The following is a 22327-nucleotide window of genomic DNA, read 5'->3' on the forward strand; positions in this document are numbered from 1 at the left end:
TTTTACCTTTGCTGTCTGGCTGTAGCTGTATGTCCGTCAACCCAACAGACTCCAGCAGGGACCAGGCGAAGAACGGCACCGTCCTCTTCTGAGCCACATCCCAGTCTGCCAACACAAAAACAGTTTACTCACTCCAGCTTGAAAAGGATTAAATATCATCATCAGACAGGGACAGAGGAGACATTGAAGATTTGCTTCGTGTACAAAATATCACAAACACCTTGAGTTAAAGGAGATATGTGGTAATTTGACAGATTTAAAGTACAAAGGGATCTAATTCTGTACTTCTGCAGGGACTGGATTGGGTTAAATGTAAATGCTCTGTACTTGTATAGCGCCTTTCTAGTCTTTTCGACCACTCAAAGCACTTTTACACTACATCTGCATTCACCATTCACACACTGAGCCTAAGTGCTCAAACAGAAACTAACATTCACACACATTCATATAGTGGTGGAACAGCCACCAGGGGCAATTTGGGGTTCAGAATCTTGCCCAAGGACACTTCAACGGATTTAACAGTCGACCGTGATTAACAGGCAACCTGCTCTACCTCCTGAGCCACAGCTGCCCTGTTATGTGTTGTTAACTGATTGTAAAGAGACTCTTATGTGTCGTAGACAAACATACTGCAGGCATGCTGTCAAAGCCTCATGAGGTTACAGCTCCCACGAGTCATCTGCTTTTTACAAGATGCACTTCTGTGGGTTTCATCAGACCGTAGCCTTCGGTTGCAGCTGAGGGAAGCAGTTGAGATGAGTCACCCGATAGTATGAGGCCAGACTTTAGTCCCCCACACCCCTGCTCCAGCTCCCGCCCCAAGGAAATGTGATTATATCTCTGCGTTTTGATTATGAGTGGTGTTAAAATGAAGCGTCAAATAGGTCCCGTTCCAATGTCCACTCTTACTGACTCACAGACTTCTATGCGTCCTCCTGCTAAGTCAAATCAGAAAGTGTTGGGCTCTCTCGTGGTGACTTTTGAGCCCTGTTTGCGCTTTCTTTAAGTTTGCAGCTCAGAAGAATTTCTTAAGGGAATAACACATAATGCATAGCATCAATTGTGCGTGTCATAAAACAAACAAAACAGGAAAGGAGTCTGGAAGAAGACATTTTCCTTATAAACAGGCCACTGGGAACAGACTATCAATATGACCTGACGATCTACGTTCCAACCCTCAAATATGGGCATGAGTTCTGAGAAGCGATCAAAAGAGTGAGTGATTGTGGTGGAGAGCGTTCAGTTGGATTGCAAGCTGGTGACTGTAATGGTCATAATTTGATTCACATCATTTATAACCACTCAGTGAGCTCTTGTGTTCTGTATGGAAGCATCTACATTTGTGGTTTAATTTGTGACCCATCTGCTCTGGGAACTCCTCAGGATCCCCCAGGAGGAGCTAGAGGACTGGTGTGGGCAGAAGGACATCTGGGGAACTCTGCAACACCTTCTGCAACACCTTCTGCCACCAGACCTGGATAAGCAGCAGATAATAGATGGATGGACAGATGACTGTAAACACAGCCTCCCGTTTTCTGCTCAGGTTAGAGACTCATTTATGTACATTAATCTGGCAAATGAATGACAGGTCAAATGGGAAGAGAAAGCATGTTGTTGGGGGACTGGAAGTAAAGAGAAGAACAAAAGCAGCATGCTTCTTGTATTTTGTATATTTTAACTGTATATTTTTAGCCTAAATCTGACCATCTGTGTCTTTCTCCTGCGAGCTGTCTGCCAGCTCTCCTTCCACACATGGAGGTTTTTCTGTCTTTTCTGATTTCTCCTGCAGCTCCTCTTTAGATTCAGCCTCAGTTGTTGTGTACGATACTGCTGTCGTGGCTCTGGTGGACGTGTTGATCTCTGATCCCGGTTTGATGGAGGTGAGCTGGCTTCCTTGTGTTGCCTCTGAGACGCTTCTCATTGATGACGTTGTCGACTGTTGCATTGCATGTCCTGAAGCAGGAAGTTAAAGATCATTAAAAATTAAGTCTTTATGCATAGAAACACTGCAATGTTTATACCTTTTCAAATTACCAAAGAATAAAAACACAATGCAACAAAGTGCATGAAGACTTCAAGGGGCCATTTGTAGTTTTCTGTGGCCTCTAGTGGTAAGGTTTTAGATTGCAACCACTACCTTCCAGAATGTGTGCGTGTGCTCGAAGTAATGAGCAAGCCAAAAACAGAACAGAGTCCCACACACTGGAGACAGCTGCACACAGCATGCTGGAAACTCAGGTAAACTGCCACTGCAACGTTCCAGTAATTTGATCTAGCTCCGACAGATGGCTCATGCACTTTTATTTTGTAGGCAGCAAGGTAATGAAAACAAACATACCCAACAACACGGTGCAGGATGAGAGAAATGTGGCAGAAGTTCACATGACAGGATTCATAACTTGGATTCATTTTTTTGAAAAGCTGTTTTGATTCTTTTGATTGGTGGACCCTTACAGACTAAAGGAATATAAATAATCAAGAAATACACATTTAGACTTAACAAGCGCTGGAGTCAGCCACAAACTGAATTCAATTTATCTCCATTGTATTGGGGTGGAAAAAACTATTTGCATGGCATGAATGACCATTAACACTACGCGACAGGATGGACTCCTGCCTTATGTAAATATTTGTGCAGATCAAAGGGATTCTGACACTTCTGCAACAGATGCAACATTTCAAAGATAGTAGAAAATTTATGAATTCCACTCACAGTGTGTTAATGTTATGCTAATTCATTTCTAAAGATGTTTCCATGCGAAGAGCTGCCTCACCTTGACTCAGGCGACTGAAAGCAACAGCAGCAGGTGTCTGCAGTCTGAAGTTGTCGGTCCATGAAGTGTCAGGAGTTGTGGGTGAGCTTGTTGTCGAAGAATTTTTTGTCGCCTTGGTAGTAACTTCTGTGAAAGTGGCTGTTATAACAAGAGGTTATAGGGTGAGGGGAGCAATCCTGAGGCCTGTCCAGAAAGCAGAATTGGCAAAAACACATTTCTGGAAACAGAGTCCTTTGCCCTTGCATTCAAATATTACACACTGTGGATTCACCTTCAGCTCAGATTAAAATGTATGCATTGATCTCTCCCTTTGCAACAGTTTCTTAATATAGAATGCATATGGGCCTGCAGCGGATCTGCAGAGTGAGCCATCCTTTATGTGTCAGACTATTTTTTGGCAGTGAGTGGCAGAGATGGGGACTCGAAGTTTGACACTCGGACTCGAGTCCGACTTAAGCACAGACAGTGACTTCAGACTCGACTTAAGACTCGAGGTGCGGGGCTCGTGAACAATGTTTATTTTTAGTAAACGTCTGATGAACTTGCCGTTATTATTCCCCTCCCTGTGTTACCTATAACCTGCCTACGTAACACATACTACATATCTGCTGTGCGAGGCCGCACGTGAGAGAGGACAACAAACACCCGCAGCTGCTCTGCCATTCATCATAAACTTTGGCTTTAAAACATCATACAACAAGACCCAAACAAAGAAGCGCTGAACACAAGATAGGTTAGTAACCTGAAGTTAGTAAACATGTTTAGCTCAGCATTTGCCATCTAACGTTAGCTTGCTTCTTGCATTAACTCCGACTGTCGTTCGTTATGAAAAGATGAATAAGCGTTTTAGGGCTGCAGCTAAAGATGATTTTAGTATTCGAAGCTTCTATAGATTATTTCAACGATTCATTGATGCGTCGTTTAAGAAGTACTTTTGTTTGGCGGTGGCACCCCCCCAGTAACGGGATCAGCTGTGCACGTTTATAGGTGATAGATATTTATTAGTCCTTTCGGAAATTCATAGTGTGTCATACAGCTAACATCAGACCAACAACCAGACAGCTGCTTTACAAACACAAACATCACCCCAGTGCTATACAAGTTATACTACAGGCTCGTGCAGACTACACGATTTTCAGCGTCGGCCGCTGGTCGTGCAGTTCACACAACTTGCCGTAAGTTTATATGACGGCAGTCTTGCAGTCGTTATGGCGTTCACACTACTTGACTGATCGGTGACAGGGGGTCACACACACTACAGGAGCTGACAACAGCTATGGCACCCGACGCTGGAAGCACGATGTGCGACAGTAATAAATGTCCGTGCGAAACACTGTGATGTATAGTTATATAGATTAAACGAAGCATCGATGCAAAGAATTTGTGTCGAATCGATTTAATTGATGAATTGTTTCAGCCCTAGTTTGTTTACTTGCCAGACTTTTGGTAGTCGATTAACGTAATAATTTACGTCGTGCTGGCATGCCATCACATAACAGGTTACAGGTTTATTGTTGATCATGTAACGTTACAGTTTTATTGAGTTACCGTTCCACTGTTTGAGAGTCTGCAGAGTGTGTTGACTTACAGTAGTTTATAAGCTGTCATTAATTGCATTGCACATTACATGGTTGTGCTTTGTAAGTGAAAAACAGAATTCCTTACACAGAGTACTAAGCAGCCTGGATTGAACGCAGCAGTTGATACAACATTCACTATAACCACAAGTGACGTGAGACTTGACTTGGACTCTAGCTCAAAGAAGATGTAACGTTATTTAGTGAGCAGGGGTGCTGGTAAGTAGTTTTAGTTACCTTTAGACAGAGCTAGCTGTTTCCACATTTCCAGTCTTCATGCTAAGCTAATCACCTGCTGGTGGTTGCTTCGTATTTACCACACACACAACCTCTTACTCTTGGTCAGAAAGCGACCAAGTGTTTTTCCCAAAATCAAACCTTTCCTTAAATTCAGAGATAACATACTAAGAGTTGATTGAGTTTTCAGAGCAGGTGATCAGAGTCCTGACTTTCCCACCTCAGAATTAGTCAAGTCAGAGTTCAGGTTTGGTTCAGAGTCTGTTAAACTTGCTTTCTCAAACAAACTGCTTTTTATGACAACAATGTTTGTGCACCAGGGAGCTGACCTTCAGTTGCCATCATAAAACTTTTGTTCTCCTCATCTGAACTTTGATCTCCTCCTTCCTCTGAAGCTGGAGGTGTTGCTAGTGTAAAAGTAAAGGGGACTCCTCCACCTGAAGGGTGCAGAACAAAAACACATTCAGAAGATATTAAGACATTCCACTTAATTAAGTGAGGCATTAAAGAAAAAGCAATAGCATTTTCTTTTCCTTCCTAGAATTAGCAATTTACATGGTAATTTATGTGTTTTACCCTCCTCAGGCACCTGTCAAAGCCTCAGTGTGCAATTACCAACACTGTTAGCATCAGCAAAATATTTAGCAGTTACATGTTTTTTTTTTTTTTTAACTGATAGTAGGGACGTGACACTTATTCAAATCACGTTGCAGGTCACTGTATGTGTAGTGGCAGTGTTCATACCTCTTAAAAACTATTACTACAACTCATACAGTGTTGATATAAATCAGCTGAACATGTCATTTACAGAACAAGTTTGGGTGATATTCCAGATTTTTCTTATTGTCAAAAAAGAGAGTGACCGAGCAAGAGACCTGACAAGAGTCAGTATCTAATATAATGGCTGTTACTCGTTGCCATGAGCTGGAAGGATGCAGGACAGATGCAGAGTTGGCTTTTCTGCTGTTGGGGCGAGTCAGTAATAACTTATTAGCTGCTTGCTGTGTCTTGTCTTCTTGCGCTTGCTTGGTGTTTGGCTGTGTTAGCAGAGTTGGAGACTTGCTAGTTTTTGATCACAAGTAATTTAATCATAAAAAATGCACGTTTACAGCTGTCCTTGTTTACAACAGTGGTGTTACACTGAAACGGAAGGGGCACCAAATCACACAGACACATTTTCCAAAATGTTGCCTTAATCCCATGTAGAGCATTGGTACTCAAACTTTTTCATATCAAGGACCCCTAAACTGACTCAAATATAAAAAAACTAGTCATATTGTAATCATACATTTTGTCTTTGTGTTACAAGTGGATGGAATTATAGTAATAGAAATTTGCAGGGGAACCCATGGCTCCCCCTCAAGGACCCCTGACCTGCTTTGAGAACCACTGCAGTAGACAACCAAAATGTGGATTAGCCTGCCGCAGTCAATAGTCCCCATCAAATGCACTATTTTTTGTTTGTCTGATAAAAACTACAGTGAGAAGCTGTTTTAGGAAATTATGGAGCACTTATTTAAAATGGAACTATAGATTTGTGAGGCGTTTAATATTTACATCTTCAGTGCTACAGATGGGGTAGAGAAGCCAGAAAGTTAGTTGGACTAGTTGGATTAGATGGACTAAAACATTGTTGTTCTGGGTCTATTTATGACTAGAAGAACAAAAGTGAATCTTTCCAGATGTATTTAACTACTGTAGATGATCCAACAGTTACTTAACCTTTCTTAGGTATCATATGTTTGCTCTAATCTTGAAGAGATTAGATTCTGAGGCCTGTACTACGAAGGGAGTTTAACCTGCTCAGAATTAACTCAGGGTTGTAAAGCAAACTCAGGGTTGACAAACTCTGACTGCCTAGATTGTTGTACGTCTCAGAAACGGTCCTACGGTGGTGAACTAGATGTTGGTTAGTTAAGTCTATCAGAATTTCCAGACATGTTTGAGAGAAACTCCGAAAAATAGTGGGGGGGTTCAGGGCACCGCATCGCTTCATTTTACAAGGCTGCACACCCCCACTGCTGTGTATTATGCATGCAGTGGAAAATGATATTATAACCTTCAATTGAATTAAGAAATGAGGAAATTGGCTACTCATGATTTTAGTCCACAATCACCCTATTATCATACACATCCGACGTCACAAAGTTACTCCTGAAGGTACCTGGATAAGTAGTACTGGCCACGGGTCTTATGACCCCTTTTGAATGAAATAAACTGCAAACAGTTCTCAATTTACATTCTGTCACTCCTCTTTGGTTCTTTATCATGTCACCAAATTAAAGAAAATAAAATCTACAGATGACAAAGTCTTTAGCTGCATCACGCCACAGAAGCCCCTACGTAAGAAACTCACCTGTGCGTGAGGCTGATGTTGTCTTTGCGGGTAGCGTCGAGCTTCCCTTCACCTCGTTGGCTGTGACAACAGCCTGTATCGTCGTCGTTGACTGTGTTGTTACTGTTTTGGCAGGTGCAGCAGTAGTGAGCAAATTCTTGTCTGAGGAAGAACAACAATAAAAAGAAGTTTTAGATTCTGACCAGAGCTGTTTTTAGGGCTTATGAGGTGAGTTCAAGTCAAGGTTTTAATTTGGGCTAACAAAGAAAGTGGCCCAGCATGCTAACATTTTCCTTTTAAGTTGTTTTAATAGTGTTTTTGACATAACGTAAAGTCGACTGCGAAGCTTCTTAGTCATCCAAGGGTTCAAATCAGGGGCAACTGGACTTTTGTTCATCCAAGAGAAGAACTGAAGAAGTCTTTGGAATAAGAGGCAAAATGTCTTCGAGTAACAAAGTCCACTTGGCTTCGATTTTAATCTTCCTTGGATAACGTAACCTCTCTAATGAAAGCCTGTATTTTACAGCACAAAAGCCGGATAAAAAACATTACAAAGGGGAGGAATTACCTGTACTAAAGTGGCTTACATGGTTATTTATTGTAATGTCGCTGAGGTAATTAAAGGCCACTATTTGAGAATTTATGGTTACTGATAATGAGGCTCATTTATGTCATTGTTCTGAGAATTGAAACTACAGTCAAGTCAAAAGTCCCAATTTTTGTTTGGCTCATAATCGTCAGATTTTGTGAAAATCCCTAAAATCTACTCTAATAAAATTTGACTGAATCATGTTGGAATCAGAGGATCCTGTGATACAAAAGGAAGTGTGTTCAGTTTAACTTACCATGTTCATCTGAAGCGTCCTGCTCCCCTTCATCACCACCACCATCATCATCATCATCATCATCATCATCCTTCTCCTCTTCCTCTTTCCCATCTTCTTCTTCAGCTTCCTCAGATGACTTTAAGGCCTTCGCACTGGCTGTGGTTATTTTCTCTGATGGACTGATTGGTGGTTTTGCTGATGTCAGCAATGAAGTTGTGATGCTGCCTGAATCTGCAAAGGCATCAGATATAATGAATAATATCTGACAATAAACTGTTATTTGCCATTAAAAACACATCTACAGATACATTTAAGATTTACATTGCAGATTTAGTTCTACAAACATTTTCTAGTCTTTCAAGTATTTACACTCTTTGGATTTTTTTTGATGTGTCTCTGTTGTGGATCTGGTTTATATGTCTTTACAAAAGTCAGACCGTCCCCCATTTCTTAATTACCTTCCTCGGTTGACTCCTCCAGACCAGTGGTCGTCAGCTTTCTGGGAGTTGTAGTCTGTTCGAAAGGTGCGATGCCAGCTGGTGTTGAAGATGTCTCCATATTTTCATCTCCATAGCTCAGAGGAGAGAGTTTGGTCAGCTCGGATTCTGCTTCGCTTAGTCTTTCTCTGTCGTGGACGAGCAAAACTGAATCTGCAGCAGAGAAGTCAAAAAGTATTTAATATGTTGTGTGTTGTGATGTGTCAGATACCTGATCAAAATGTAATTAAAGCCTTTGAACCCATACACAGCCTGAGACTGCAGCTTTAGACTAAGATGTCTTGTTTTCAAACTGTTTTCGATCACTTCCTGTGTGACAGATCAGAGCAGCATTTAGAAAGATTTTTTTTATGAATTAGACATCAGGGGATTCACTGTTATGGGAATAATGTGAACGCCTCATCATCCAAATAAAATTTAAAAAAATCACACATTAAAAACTAGGACCACATTCCTGCTCATGATTGAGATAGGCAGCATTATTGGCTCACCGGTGCTGATTGCTGAAGGATTGTGGGTCGTCTGATCCTTATTCATCTCTTCCAGCTCTTGTGCTTCCTCTGTCACAGCCTCATTCAAATCTGTAAAAGTAGTGACAGGAAACGTCTGAGCCAAGTGATTCATCAAGCAGCAGCAGACCGACAGCAGGGAAATTATTTCTAGTGTTTTGGAAGCTGCATAACGGTCAGCTCCAGCCAAATGTAATTATGAGCAGCTTGGAAAAACACAAGTTTGCCAGGAAACTACTTCGGGGAGGATCACAGTGAGTACAGATGGAAAGGTGATGGAGAGTACTTTAACTGTTTTACCTTTAGAGATGAAACTCGCTTCTTCCTCTGTGCCACCTTCACCTCCCTCAGACTCCTCTGAAATGACAAGCCGCAGAGAAAAGTCACAATTAACACGTGTGGATGTTTCAAAGCAAATAATTTCAATATCACCCTGTAAAAATGACTGATGTTCAATGAGATTGGAAAACCACGCTAGCAGCTTGAGGCTGTGATTTGAGCTAACAATGTTGATGCAGATAAAAAAACTTTTTCTTTTATTAAATGAATACATTTTCATGATTGTTCAGATGCATTTATCCCTGCTGAGATGACCAAATGGCCTGATGGTGTTATGCAAATGTAACCATGATGCATAACACCTGCTTTTACAGCATGGACCACACATACAGGAAAGAGATGTGACAGGAAGAGTGTGTGTGTGTGTGTGTGTGTGTGTGTAAGACCTTGTGTTAAACCCACAGTCTATGGTTCAACCTGTAACCTGTGAGCCAATTACAGAGCGTACCAAAAGGCGTCAGGGGGGGGGGTGAGCCCGACGGCAGGGTGATGAGGTCATCGTACAACCTTGTGGTGTCACTCTGGTTATCCACTCTGCTGGTCATTAGAGGGTCCATCTCTGCTGGCCAGACACAATAACAAGTCAGGCCGAGTCAAATCCAAGACACACTGATCATTTAACTGTCTGACTCACAGCGGAAATGTTTTTTAGCCACATGTTGAGCAGTTCTGTACATGCACCTATCTCACGCCATCTTTTTTAATTCATTTGATGAACAGACAGACTCCAGGTTTTCTTTGCAAACACTGGGTGAGAACACAACATGTCATTTGTACTTTGTGTGAAACTAGGTTAAACACAGTCTGATGAAATATCACACAAATAAATTTCGCTCAATGGCACAAAATGGCTTAACATCATATCACATGATATATTTGTGTCCTATCATTCACTTTTTAATAATTATGTATCATTAGGCTACATTATGGTAGTGGCTCCCAAGATAGGGACTGACGCCCTCAAGTGGTCTGATGTGGCTCATGTGTCTGAATGTTAGTTTCTGTTTGAGCACTTAGGCTCAGTGAGTGGATGTAGCGTAAAAGCGCTTTGAGTGGTTGAAAAGACTAGAAAGGCACTATACATTTTCTTACTATACTTTTGTTGTTTTTGTATTGTAGAATTTTTTTCAGACTTTTCCACGATCAGTTTTTTATTTCTTGTACTTGAAAGTTTCACCTCTCCAGCAGCATCACTTATAAAACAGTGCGTATAAACCACGGTAAAAGCGTGCATGTGCACAAAATCCGAAAATAGCAAACACCCTTAAAAACATCTTTTGGATTTACCAATTAATCTTTTAGTACATAAAATGTCAGGAAATAAGTGCCGGTTCTTACATTTAAGACACTAAAAATGTGGAAATTTCACATTTAAAAAAAAAATAAATGAAAAAGTGATTATTAAAATGGTTGTTTCATTTTCTTTAACTATCTTGACTCGAAAAGGGACTGAGAAAAAGGGGCACTGAGAATAAATATGATTTCATACAGTTATGACCTCTGACAGCAATGAGCACAATCAGTCATATGACTACATCTTCATATCATTTGTATCTTAGAAGCTCTTGGGGCGGAGTACGGAGCATTTACAATAAGGAATAGAGTCATATTTTTCACACTCCAGTTTCATGGACTCAATCATTACACACTCACAGCAAATTTATTGAAATTCCATTTTTCGCAGTGATCGGCTGAGTGTGAACAGAGAGCTTTACAAAGTTAACTCAACCATAAACAGGGCTTTTACCTGCTGACAGGACAGAAGAGTTGGAGAGCTCGTAGCTCACGGAAACGTTTCCTGCTAGGAGAACATCTGGAAAGAAGGACAGGCCCAACATATACAGGATAAATTCAATCTGAACTTATGTGGTCACAGAAGTAATTAATTACAATTGTACTTATTTTGTTACAGCACCATTAAATCCCCGAATGGCTGAGCTTTCTCTCAGCTCACTGTCAGCTGTAAGTGGAATTGGAGCAACACATCTTTGCCAGGATGCTGCACAGCAGTTTGTGATACTATGAGACAGAAAACAGGAGCTACTCATTAATCCTTGGGGGACTGATTCGCCTGATTTTTATTGGTTCTTCAAAGGGACTTTTTAGCTTCTGTTTACATCAATCAGTCAGTGGTCATAATGTTATGGCTGATCGTGTAGTTCCTCATTTACTTTGTTAGTCTCCTCTAGTTCCTACATTTGGCCTTAACTGACCTAAAATTTATTGCTTTAACACACCCTGAAGTTTGCCCTGTCAGAGTTTTTCAGTATAAAAATAAATCGTGTTTATATGTCAGGAGTAACACTTGTTACTTTTCGCCCACTACAGTGACCACAAGTGTTTCTTTTGTTCCGCTGCTGATGTGGTGACTTTCTGTGTGTTGCAGCATTTATTAAAACATGTTTATGTCATATTATACCAACAGAATGTGCCAATAGTGTGGGTCAGAAAGACAGAGGTCTGATTAAGCCAGATGTTTATGACAAGGCGTTTCTGGACTATTAGAAACATTAGTCTCAGGTGAGCTGATAAAGTCGCTTTGTTCAGATAATGCAGGAGGAGGGCAGAGATAATTGGGGAGAAGACTAGACCACAGGTACAGATCACATTATTAAGTCTTCTCCTTGGACTAGGAGAGGAAGCTGCATGCTTATATTAAGAGAGAGCTGATATTTATTTTGGCCCGTCTCCTAAGGAGCTCAGTGTAGTAGGTGTCAGTAAAAAGCACTCAAAATGCAGATCACTCATACTGTTCTAACTAAAACAAATTTAAATTAATTTCAAAATGTGAAATTTGTATAGGCCTATTCTGTAAATAGCATTTTAATTTTTATCTTAATTTTATTGTTAAATTGTTAATGTATCTTTCTAAATTATGTTTCATTTTTTCACTGTTTCTGAAACTGCTGCAACATGCAAATATCCCCAGTGCAGGATTAGTAAAGTCTTATTTTATTTTAATCATGTCAGATTCACAAACATCTCCATCTAACCATTTCCCCCCTGTTTTAGGTGCATTTGCATATTTATATTATATATTTATAATATATCCTTAATATAATATGAAATATTCTAAACAATTCAAGTCTGAATATTTAAAATAAAAATGTAATTTAATTTTTTTTTAAAGATTAAGGACAAAAGATGTTTGCAGTTACACATTACCAAGGTCACAGTCATGTTGATTTATTAAATACAAGGGTGGTAACACAAAAAATCTAGCTTGTATTGTTGTGTTACTTTTGTCCCAGCTGACGGGGTCGAAAGTAACAATGCGCCACTTATGTTTAAAGTGAAATTATACGGAAGTTGTTCTACATTTGTACAAAATACCACCTGATATTGATAGACCACAACTGTGAGTTAGTGACCACAGCAAAAATATCTGTCTGAAACATTATCTTTTAAAAGCAGGTTTTTCCTGAAAATTGGTACTTTCGCCCCTGCTCTCCCCTACTACAAATGTTTTCGTCAGTACTGAAATAATCAACAAAAGCATATAGAGCTGCCAACAGCTGGTCTTAGCAAAATATTTTTTTCAAACCAAAAAACTGGTTGGCGAATCCACCACTGATAAACTCCTCTACCTCAACTGCTCCTGGTTCTCTCACACTAAGAGCAGCTCAGCCAGGGCTGGACATCTATATTTGGACCTGACAGAACTTTTTTTTCCCCCAGATGTGCGTGGGCAGGAAGGTGCAGGATTAAATGTCAAGAGGTCATTGTTTTAATTGGCTGAGAGCCACAGACGTGTGACTCAGCCATCTGCTTTTCTACCCAATCAATAGCTTCTTCGGATCTGACATCGCTGACCCGCTCGGAAACTGACACACCTCGACTGACGCACTGTCTGGAGAAAGCTGATGCGGACCACTTGGTGGTTTTGTCCTTAAAGCTCCCCAACTCTTTGTCATTTGATCAGAGTTTCAGCTGAAGTGTGCTGACGCTCACTCAGACTCACCTGCTCCTCTGGAGGCTTCGCTGGCCTCCACGGTGCTGCTAAGCACATCTGAAACACAGAAACAGACTAATGAGAGATTCTCATTTTGTTGGGTCTCTGCTCTGTCAGGCGGTGTGGATGGAAAGTAGAAGCAGTGTTCATGATGCCAACTGTACAGTAGATGAAGTCATGTAGTTTTTTAATGTTGATTCCGTTTCATCCTTCCATGAGGATGTCAAACAAACTTTATATTTTATTATACATATATATTATTACCTGATATTGATATATCAGGTAATGAAAATATTGTGTCTTGTTTTAAGGCATAAAGGCATAGTATTTTGCTTATTGTAATATTTTGATAAAAAGTCTTGGTGCTTGAAATAGTTTGTACCATCATCATATTAAAATAATATATTTTATTTAGAATTTGTCTAAACATATTTTCTAAAAGAAAACATAGAAATTATATTAATTATTATTATTTATTTCATTTTGTCCCTACCTACCCAACCTTATCTGCACTCACAGTATTTTGTGTTAAATGTCCACATTGTTGGAGCTGAAGGAGCAGCTTGCTGGTTTGCCCTCTGCATGTTTATCAGGCCGCTGTCTCCTGTTTCTCCTCTTATGAAGGTACCTGTTTGATTTGCAGCAGAGCACGATGACTCGGCGAGGCCTCTCAGTGATGAGTTGTATGAGCTCCGATTCATGCAGTCAATGGCACCCTGGTCACATTCACAAAACCTCTGCTGACACCAATTACCAGCATCTTCAAGACAAAAACAGCCTATTGATGTCCATAGACATAATATACATCAAGACATGTAGGACTAGTGTCACAGTTTTTATTTCTTCTGGTGTAGTAGTAGCAGGACACAGCTCTCTGCTATGTTTGTACTGGTGTAACACCAAAATCTGTGACCTATCAGATTCTGATACTAAACTGATACTAAACCCAAACAACGATGTTTTCCTAGCCATAACCAATTACTTTTGGTGCCTAAACCTAACCGAACTGCAACCACTTCACATCGTCAACAAAGCCTCTGGCACTTAACTTTCCATTTGCATCCCAGAATCTGATAGGTGTCACACCAGACTATTTCTTGGCTGGGCACAGTCACTTTCTGAAGTCTTGTTGACACCCAGCAGAGACTCCTGCTGTTTGTAGCTTCATATGTACTGCACAGACCAGAGTGGTATTGATTTTCTCATCTAACTCTCAGCAAGAAAGCAAATAAGTGTATTTCACACATATGTCAAACTGTTCCTTCAAAGGTCTTACCACAGCTGGTGTTTGCTGCTAAACAGGTGAAGTTGTTTGGGAGAAGAGGCATCTCCTGCCTGCAGGGGGCAGCATTCTGGTAACACAGTCTGTGAGTCTCACAGCAGCTGCAGCAAAGAACAAATGAGAGTTACTTTAGGGCTGCATGAGGTCAAGGAAAGATGTGAAGGAGAATCTGTAAGGACTTAGGAAAAGAGGACGGCGGGTCTAAGAGAAACCGACTGCTCTTTTCTAAGCTACGTAATTATGCGACAGCAGATTTTAGTGACCTGCCGTGATGAAACTACAATGTTCTGAAGATGGACTACAAAAAGCGCATCTCTGACACTGCGCCCCGTGTTGTTGTAATGCAGGCTATCTAAAGGTGGACAACACGGTGGAATATATTACTTAATAACCAAGATAGCAAAAAGGCAGATAAGGTAGCCTACCAGTCACTAAATAATGGACAGGGTTGTCACATTGAGAATGCTTGCTCACCCTCCTGCCCGCCCATAGGCGTATTTATCAACATGAATCCCAATTGTATGTAAATACAGTGTTTCCCACAGAATAACTGTGCCGAGAGAGAGAAAGAGAGAGAGAGATAGAGAGAGAGAGACGAGGAAAGAGGAGATGCTGAGAGTATATATGCGCTGTGCAGCGCTGTGTCATCAAATACGATTTTACCCATTTTAAATAGTAACAAAATCAATCGAAAATCAGCCTTGATAATGTGGCCTCCACAAATAAATCAGTGTGTGGGAAACGCCTACTGTAGAGGTTGATCTTTGCCTTTATTAAGGCGAAGGTGTCAGCATCTGTGATTGAAGTAAAATTTATTTGCTGAAGGCTGCAGTACATAACGTGAGGCTACACGCTGCAACATTATCCTCACTTTGATCTCGTTACAAGACAGCTCGCATGGGTCTCAGTTATTGTTGACAGTTTAAGATATATGCATATTAGCAAGTTATGGCATAAGAGAGAAAAGGGTTAATAGCCAATGGTAACTTACATGGTGATCAACCTCCTTTATCCGTCATGGTTGGTGATTTATTTATTTATTTTTTGTAGAAAACACTTAAATGTTGCAGCCGGAAAGAATTGTGGGATGGCATTCTCTAATTTCCTTTCGTAAAGGATGGTCAGGTGTACCCTATGCTAAAGGAGATATGAAAGGAAGCATTGAGGCACCTTTCCTCAGCTTTTAGAGAATTCGAACAGCTCTTATCATGGCTGCCACTGAAATACTTCCAGGTCACTTCACTCAGTTAGAAACCTTCCTGAGCAAAAAAGACTTTTCAAATGCAGCCAGGGTGTCTAAAAAAGACAGAGGTCCAGCTTTACTTTTGCCAGCAGAGGTTGAAGTACAATGTTTATTAGGAATTACGGACATTAGAGGAGGGCGGCACGGTTGTGCAGTTTGCATGTTCTCCCCGTGTCTGCGTGGGTTCTCTCCGGGTGCTCCAGCTTCCTCCCACCGTCCAAGACATTTGGCCTAGGTTGATTGGTGACCCTAAATTGTCCTTAGGTGTGAGTGTGAGTGGTTGTTTGTCTATGTGTGGCCCTGCGATGGACTGGCGACCTGTCCAGGGTGTACCTCGCCTTTCGCCTGATGTCAGCTGGGATTAGCTGGGATTGGCTGGGATGGACATTAGGGGTGTAACTGTCATAGACTTTATATAAAAAAGTGTACATGAATTCATCTGAACCATTCAGTATGCAACTCTCTCGGTTTGGTACGCCCTGTGACCCAAACAATTGCTGTTAAAATAGTCTATGGCTGTATTTGGAACCGCCTACTACATACTACTGGCAACCGCAGTATGTATGCAGTATGTAATATACGGTATGAAACTGTTATTTGATTTATTTTGCAGTATGCTAGGCCAGGCTTAGCCAATTTCTGGTTTTCAAAATCAGAACAACAGCTGAAATATAAATGTAGGCCTAAATACTACTTAAAACTTATTTTAAAAAAAACTTATGTAAGGAGAACAAGACTGCAGACGATCTGTAGCAGATGTTTGCTTTGGTAAATTGGTGGTGCAGTGGTTAGCACTGTCGCCTCACAGCAAGAAGGTTGTGGGTTCAAACCTCGGTTGCCCCTGGGGAGGCGCAAGGACAGTCTGGACAAGAGGTGTTAGAAAAACAGTGTTCCTATAAACTTCTGAAATGTAACTGGTAGGCTTTTGCAATATAAAAACTGAAACGCGACCTTGCTGTGTTTGGGACTGAGAGCTGCTGAAGTTAACGTGTGTGGATATAAGGTAAGATTTCTGCCTGATCACAAGCATTTCCATTAGTTTTGGTTTCACATGCAGCATGCAGTCCCAAACTGTGTCAATCAGGCAGTCTATGGGGGATATTACTAGCAGAGCAATAACGTAATGCACAGCAGAGTAAGGGGCAGGTAGACTTCTCATTAAATGATGACGTTATTCTTGTAATATTGTGACTTTTCTCTCAACATGTCAGAGAAACAGATATGGGAGAGATTGTGAATGTGCAGAAAGTTTTGAACATGAGCAGAAAACCTGTTGAAACACCGGAATAAAGGAGTTTATAACTAAATTAAAATGAATTAATTTCTCATTGAGGTGAAAAGGCGTCACATGCACAGAGGTTACTTCCCCAAACAGAGAATCAAAGAGGAGAGGAGACTAAATCATACTGACTCAGCAGGGATTTTATTTAATAAGAAAAGTTGATCTACAGGAGAAAACGTATTTAAAGCAACAGCTACAGAATGCCTGAAAGCCTGACTGGATTATATTCTACTAATTTTTTTTTGTTTTGAATTGTCACCTGCCGCCTGAATATTATGTTTCCCTTTTCCCTTTCTCCACCATAAATTGTTGCAGAAATTTTCACCAGAACGCAGGAAATGAATAATGCAAATTTAAAATCTCGCTTAGGGCTCCAACACTACCGGCCGTGGTCTTACTTACAGGTCCATTGGATCCACATGTTTTCCAGCAGCCACGTATCTGCAGGAGCAGCCGTAATCTTCCAGGTCGCGTGGACAAAGCCCCGTCGCACACCGTAGCTCCAGAGCAAAATTCAGCAGTGAGGGGAAATTATCAAAGACAGAGTGGAGCCAGGTGAAGCGCAGACCCAGGCAATCTTCACGCAGAGAAGGGAAACAAGATGAAAATGAAAGAGACATACATACAGAGGCTGAACAAACCTCAACAATTTCACTCTTTCTTCAACTCAATTTCCTCCATCTTGCAAGTGGAGAGAAGGGTGATTTAATCATAGATAATCCTTTTGGCAGTTTCAAATAACCCAAGTCCAGAGAGGTATGCAGGTCAGAAAATTATTTAGGCCACAGCACATGCCAGATGTACCCACAGTGCTGATTAGGACTACAGGTGTCCCAGAACATCACAGCTTGTGAACCTTGAGGTCAACATCATCACAAAATGGCACAAAGTGAAGCAGCATTATAGCAACTGGACAAATTTTGGGGAAACAATACCTGATGTAATGACCTGAACGAGACACTGCTGCAATTTTCCAGCCTGCTGACACAACAACCCGAGCCAAATGAATCGATTTATTTAGTTATTTATTTGATTTGCCAAAATTGCTCGAAAAAGTTAATACTTCATACGACTGATAAGCTTCTGCCAGTGAGGTTACTACTGAGTAACTGAGGTTCGAAGATTCTAAATCTAAACTCCATAATTTGAGTATCAAACACCTTTGTGAACTTGAAGAGTGGCTGTAAAATATTTCGTCTTTTGAAGACAAACTGCAGTTTTAGGCTTCAATGCAAGTCCATCAAAATTAAAAGATTTGGCAAAACTCTCCAGGGCACCATACTTTACTGACCAAATGTTTTCTTGCTTTCATCAGGGTGATGGCTGAGGGTTGAGGGTTGTTGTTTTTTCCGATGAAGAAGCTGAGTATTAACATCAACCAATTAATTAAGTGAACATATGAACATATTATAAACATATCACATAGACAGTCTTACTGTCATTTGTTTAGTCAAAGCAGCAAACGTTAAACTCTTAAAATATTAACTGCATATTTAATAGCATTCACCATTTTTACTATAACTTGTGTTTAAAAGGTGGAGCAACTTACAGGACAAGTGCCTGAGATGCATCATCACGTTTTCAGGAGGGTCATTTAACAAACTATTCTATAGTGTCAACAATGAAATTTATAAATGTCCAAATGTGATGTTTTTTTTAAAGAAAGGTTACAAACTCACTTTACCTAATGAGGATTTGTTTATTGAGAAGTCGGGTGCTCTCTGTTCCTTCGCTTGGATTAAAGAACACATCTTACAATAACAAAAAAAAACATTAAATGTGGCATTTTTGTTTACCAAAAATCCTTCCTCTGTAAGACCTCCGATTCAGGAGGAGCACTATGGATTCCATCCTGGCTGTCAAACAGTGGAACAGCTCTTTACCATTGTGAGGTTGTTGGAGGGGTCAGGGGAGTTTGCCCATCACATCTACATGTGTTTTGTGGACTTGGGGAAGAGGAGTTCTTTGGGGGGTACTGCGGGAGTATGGTGTACCGGAGCTGTTGCTACAAGATATCTGGTCCGTGTGTACCCAAAGTAAGAGTGTTTATTGTATTCTTGGCACAAAGTAAAACACTTTTTCATTGAGAGTTGGCCTCTGCCAGAGTTGTTCCTTGTTACCTTGTCTAAAGGCACAGTCAGGGGGATGAGACTGTCCAGTTTCAGTACCTCAGAACTGTGTTACTGCTCTTTGCAGATGATGGTGTACTGTTGGCTTCAGATTGTGACCTGCAGCACAAACTGGGGTCACTTGCAGCAGAGTGTAAAGTGGCTAGTCAGACTTGGAGGAGGCAGTCTCTGCTGAAAAAAGGTGGATTGCTCCTTCTGGGTTAGGAGTGAGTGTGTCTGTGGTAAGCAGTGGAGCATGAGATGGGCAGGCAGATTGCGGGCAGGCCACATCAGCAGTTGTACCGGACTGTAGTGAAGAGGGATCTAAGCCGGAAGGCAAAGCTTTGGATTTTTCAGTCATATCATAGTGACCGAAAGCATTACATTGTGGATACAAGCGGCAGGAATGAGTTTCCTCTGTAAGGTGGCTGGGCTAAGCCTTAAAGAGTGGGCAAGGAGCTCAGACACTCCCTGGGATCAGGGAGTAGAGCCTGGAAAACTTTGCTGGGGAGGGGATCGTATAGACTACCTTGCTTAGCCTGCTGCCCACAGACCCTGCCCCTGATAAGCGTAAGAAAATGGATGGATGGATGATCCTTCAGATTAGCATGCACTTAAACTACTTGGTAATAAATATTTAATGATGGTTGGCCCAGAGTTTGGCTATACATGGCAGGGAAGACACTTAATCCCCATCAGCACTCTGACCTTTCTGTTGAAGGAAACTGTTCGTAAGGGCTTCAATAAAGCGCCACACTGATTGAGCAAGGCTATGTGACACATAAAGTCATATTGCTCACTGTGTATTAATGAAGGTTTCATTCTCACCAATCATGTGATCTGAGTTGCTGGCCTCTGGGTCTTGGCAAAAGATGGAGTTGCCAGAAAGTGCTGAAGACAAAGATGAGTAATTATTATAGTAGTGATTTCATTAACATTTAACACATGAATAAACCATCATCATGCCACATAGTATAATTACACAAAACTTCCCAGCTCCACTTTCCACATGTGAGGTTTTCTGTTCATTTTTTGAAATAAACAAGTCTCTACTACTGTACTAGGTAGATGGAACAGTAATCATTTCACTAACACTTAATAAACATAAATAATGGTTGTACCACTTTCTTATAAGGCACCATCTCTAAAGGGTTGTATAAGTGTGAGTTAATGGCTTCATTAACAGGTAAAAATGATTTATTAATTCATTATAAATCAGTTTCAAGACTTTAATAATAACTTTGCAGTTGCAAGATAGTGATATAAACTCTCTGGCTGTAATTAATAAGTAATTAATAAGTACTTATTTTAATAACCTATGAATCAGAATGTTTTTTTAAATATGAATAACTTTTTTTAATCAATCACTATAAATGTTGGTCCACATGCAACTGAGTGTCCTCTTAAACTAGGAGTGGTACATGCGTTGTTGGGAATGTCGCCGGGAACTCACCGTCTGGAACAGCACAAAGCACGAAAATCCAGATGAGAAACATGACTTGTACCTGTGTTCAGAGAGGGAAAGCTTTTAAAGTCCCATCATACCAGAGGAAAGACATAATGATTGAATGAAAAAATGATCTCTGAGCTCTGAAAATCAGTATTGCAAAGCTTGTTGCAAGTTGGACATGGCAGTTATTTTATAGTAATTTTATATTGTATTATATTATATATAACATATATATATACCATTTGCTTTGTTTGTTGTTGACAACACAGCTTATCATATCATTGCCTTTTCCACAGCATATCCTCTGTCAGGACCCAGATGTTTCTTTGAATCCACCACCAAGAAATGTGTTTAATTGCAGTTTAACATAATCTGGACTAAATAAATGAATATATGCATGTAAATGTTCACTGTGGTAGATTTGCTACCATACCTCCAGCAAAAAGTCTTGTCTATGATTTCCAGTACTGAAATTAGCTTAAATACATTGTTGCCTTGAATGTAAGGCAATATCTGATTTTTGGACAACAAAATATTAACCACTAGCATAAATCAACTGCTTATAAGTAGTGTGTATTCAAAGCTCGGTATCTCTTCTTTCTCTGTGCCATAGAGCTCCATTGTTAGTTTAAAACTATTAAAACCCATCATTGAGCCCCACTGTTGCACTGGCTGACATGTTCCTCCATCACCATCAACACACATACTGCCATTTTTCTGACTCTGTCCCATGTACACTGCGCATGTGGATTTATCTGCTGCTGGAAATAGTTCCCCATCAAATGCAATAATTTCTTCTGTTTGCTCAATAAAAAACACAGAGCGCAGCTGTTTTAGGAAATCCCTCAGCCTTTTTTTAATGAAACTCTGTTTTAAAGATTTGCATAGATTTTTCCCATTTCCAAGGTTTGCATGTATGCCGCACTGATTGCAGAGAAGATCTATAAGTTTTCATGTAATGTTTTACTTTTTCACAACAAAAAACTATTTAAAAAAATACAATGAAAGACTTTTCCAAATACCCGAATTGTTACAAAATATCTGTTTACATTTTGCTTTACATGTAATTCTATGCATAACCACATGAGGCTAACCACTAGCATCTATACCACTAGTATAGCTTATAGCTTATTATGTCGTTGCAGTGACTGTAAGTCAAGAACAGGTGTTAAATAATATAACAGCACAGTAAGTACAAATGAGCTTCACACAATCATTATTGCCAAAGCTAGGCTCAAACTTTGTCACTTATCTTAACGCCCTCCGAGTGATGTGGGCACCAAATAAACATGCTCATCAGAGGGGATCAGAAATGTTTTTCCATGTGTAGAAGAGACCTGAATTTACACCGACATGTCCTACCCAGCTTCATAAATTACCCCGTCATTACAGTGCTGATTAATGCCGCACCAAATGAGGCTGACAACCTTCTCTGCTCGCTGGTTCAGTGTCTTTAATGGCTTCAAACAGCTGGGCCACCTGCGACTAAAGTGTATCATTATGTTATTAAAGTCCCGAACACATTTCACCAAGAGCAGGGAAGTTGTCAGTACTTCTTATGTCAAGGCAGGAGGTCACTGGTCTCATTAAGGCAGTTATATACAAGCTTTTTCAATCCTTGATGTCACCTCAAAGATGAAGTGGTCAGCCCTGCACGTTAATAGATCCAAATGACAACAAAGTCATTTATACCATCTATGAAGTTCTTTTATCAAAATAGCAAAAAAGCAAAATAAAAACGCAAACTCCAAGCAAGGAGATGCAGTCCTTGCATTTTAACATCTTCCCTGTCTATCTGTCTGCCCTATAGTGGAGGGGGAAAAATGGAAGAATCCACCAATTGTAGTTTTTCCATAATTGAATTTGAAAGTTTGTCTTAATCTCAGTGTTCCTAAATTTAAAACACAGGTTAATT

The 22327-nt window shown here is 40.4% G+C and overlaps 1 protein-coding gene across 1 annotated transcript in view; it reads right to left on the reverse strand.

The window, feature by feature from the left end:
• oc90 (otoconin 90) overlaps window positions 1-20458 on the reverse strand; it is a 25156-nt gene extending 4698 nt beyond the window's left edge. Inside the window, exons 1-16 of the mRNA XM_046051908.1 lie at window positions 20416-20458; window positions 19791-19853; window positions 17257-17431; window positions 14324-14430; window positions 13057-13104; window positions 10843-10908; window positions 9544-9657; window positions 9057-9113; window positions 8739-8828; window positions 8209-8400; window positions 7691-7731; window positions 6945-7131; window positions 4918-5025; window positions 2775-2912; window positions 1705-1953; window positions 7-105 (exon numbers count right to left, since the gene is read on the reverse strand). Of these exons, the coding sequence (XP_045907864.1) occupies window positions 7-105; window positions 1705-1953; window positions 2775-2912; window positions 4918-5025; window positions 6945-7131; window positions 7691-7731; window positions 8209-8400; window positions 8739-8828; window positions 9057-9113; window positions 9544-9657; window positions 10843-10908; window positions 13057-13104; window positions 14324-14430; window positions 17257-17431; window positions 19791-19853; window positions 20416-20458 (1777 nt within the window). The remainder of the gene's footprint in view (window positions 1-6; window positions 106-1704; window positions 1954-2774; window positions 2913-4917; window positions 5026-6944; window positions 7132-7690; window positions 7732-8208; window positions 8401-8738; window positions 8829-9056; window positions 9114-9543; window positions 9658-10842; window positions 10909-13056; window positions 13105-14323; window positions 14431-17256; window positions 17432-19790; window positions 19854-20415) is intronic.
• Between the last annotated feature and the right edge of the window lie 1869 nt (window positions 20459-22327).

The sequence above is a fragment of the Micropterus dolomieu genome, linkage group LG06 (assembly GCF_021292245.1).
Source record: "Micropterus dolomieu isolate WLL.071019.BEF.003 ecotype Adirondacks linkage group LG06, ASM2129224v1, whole genome shotgun sequence".
Classification (NCBI taxonomy): Eukaryota; Metazoa; Chordata; class Actinopteri; order Centrarchiformes; family Centrarchidae; genus Micropterus; species Micropterus dolomieu.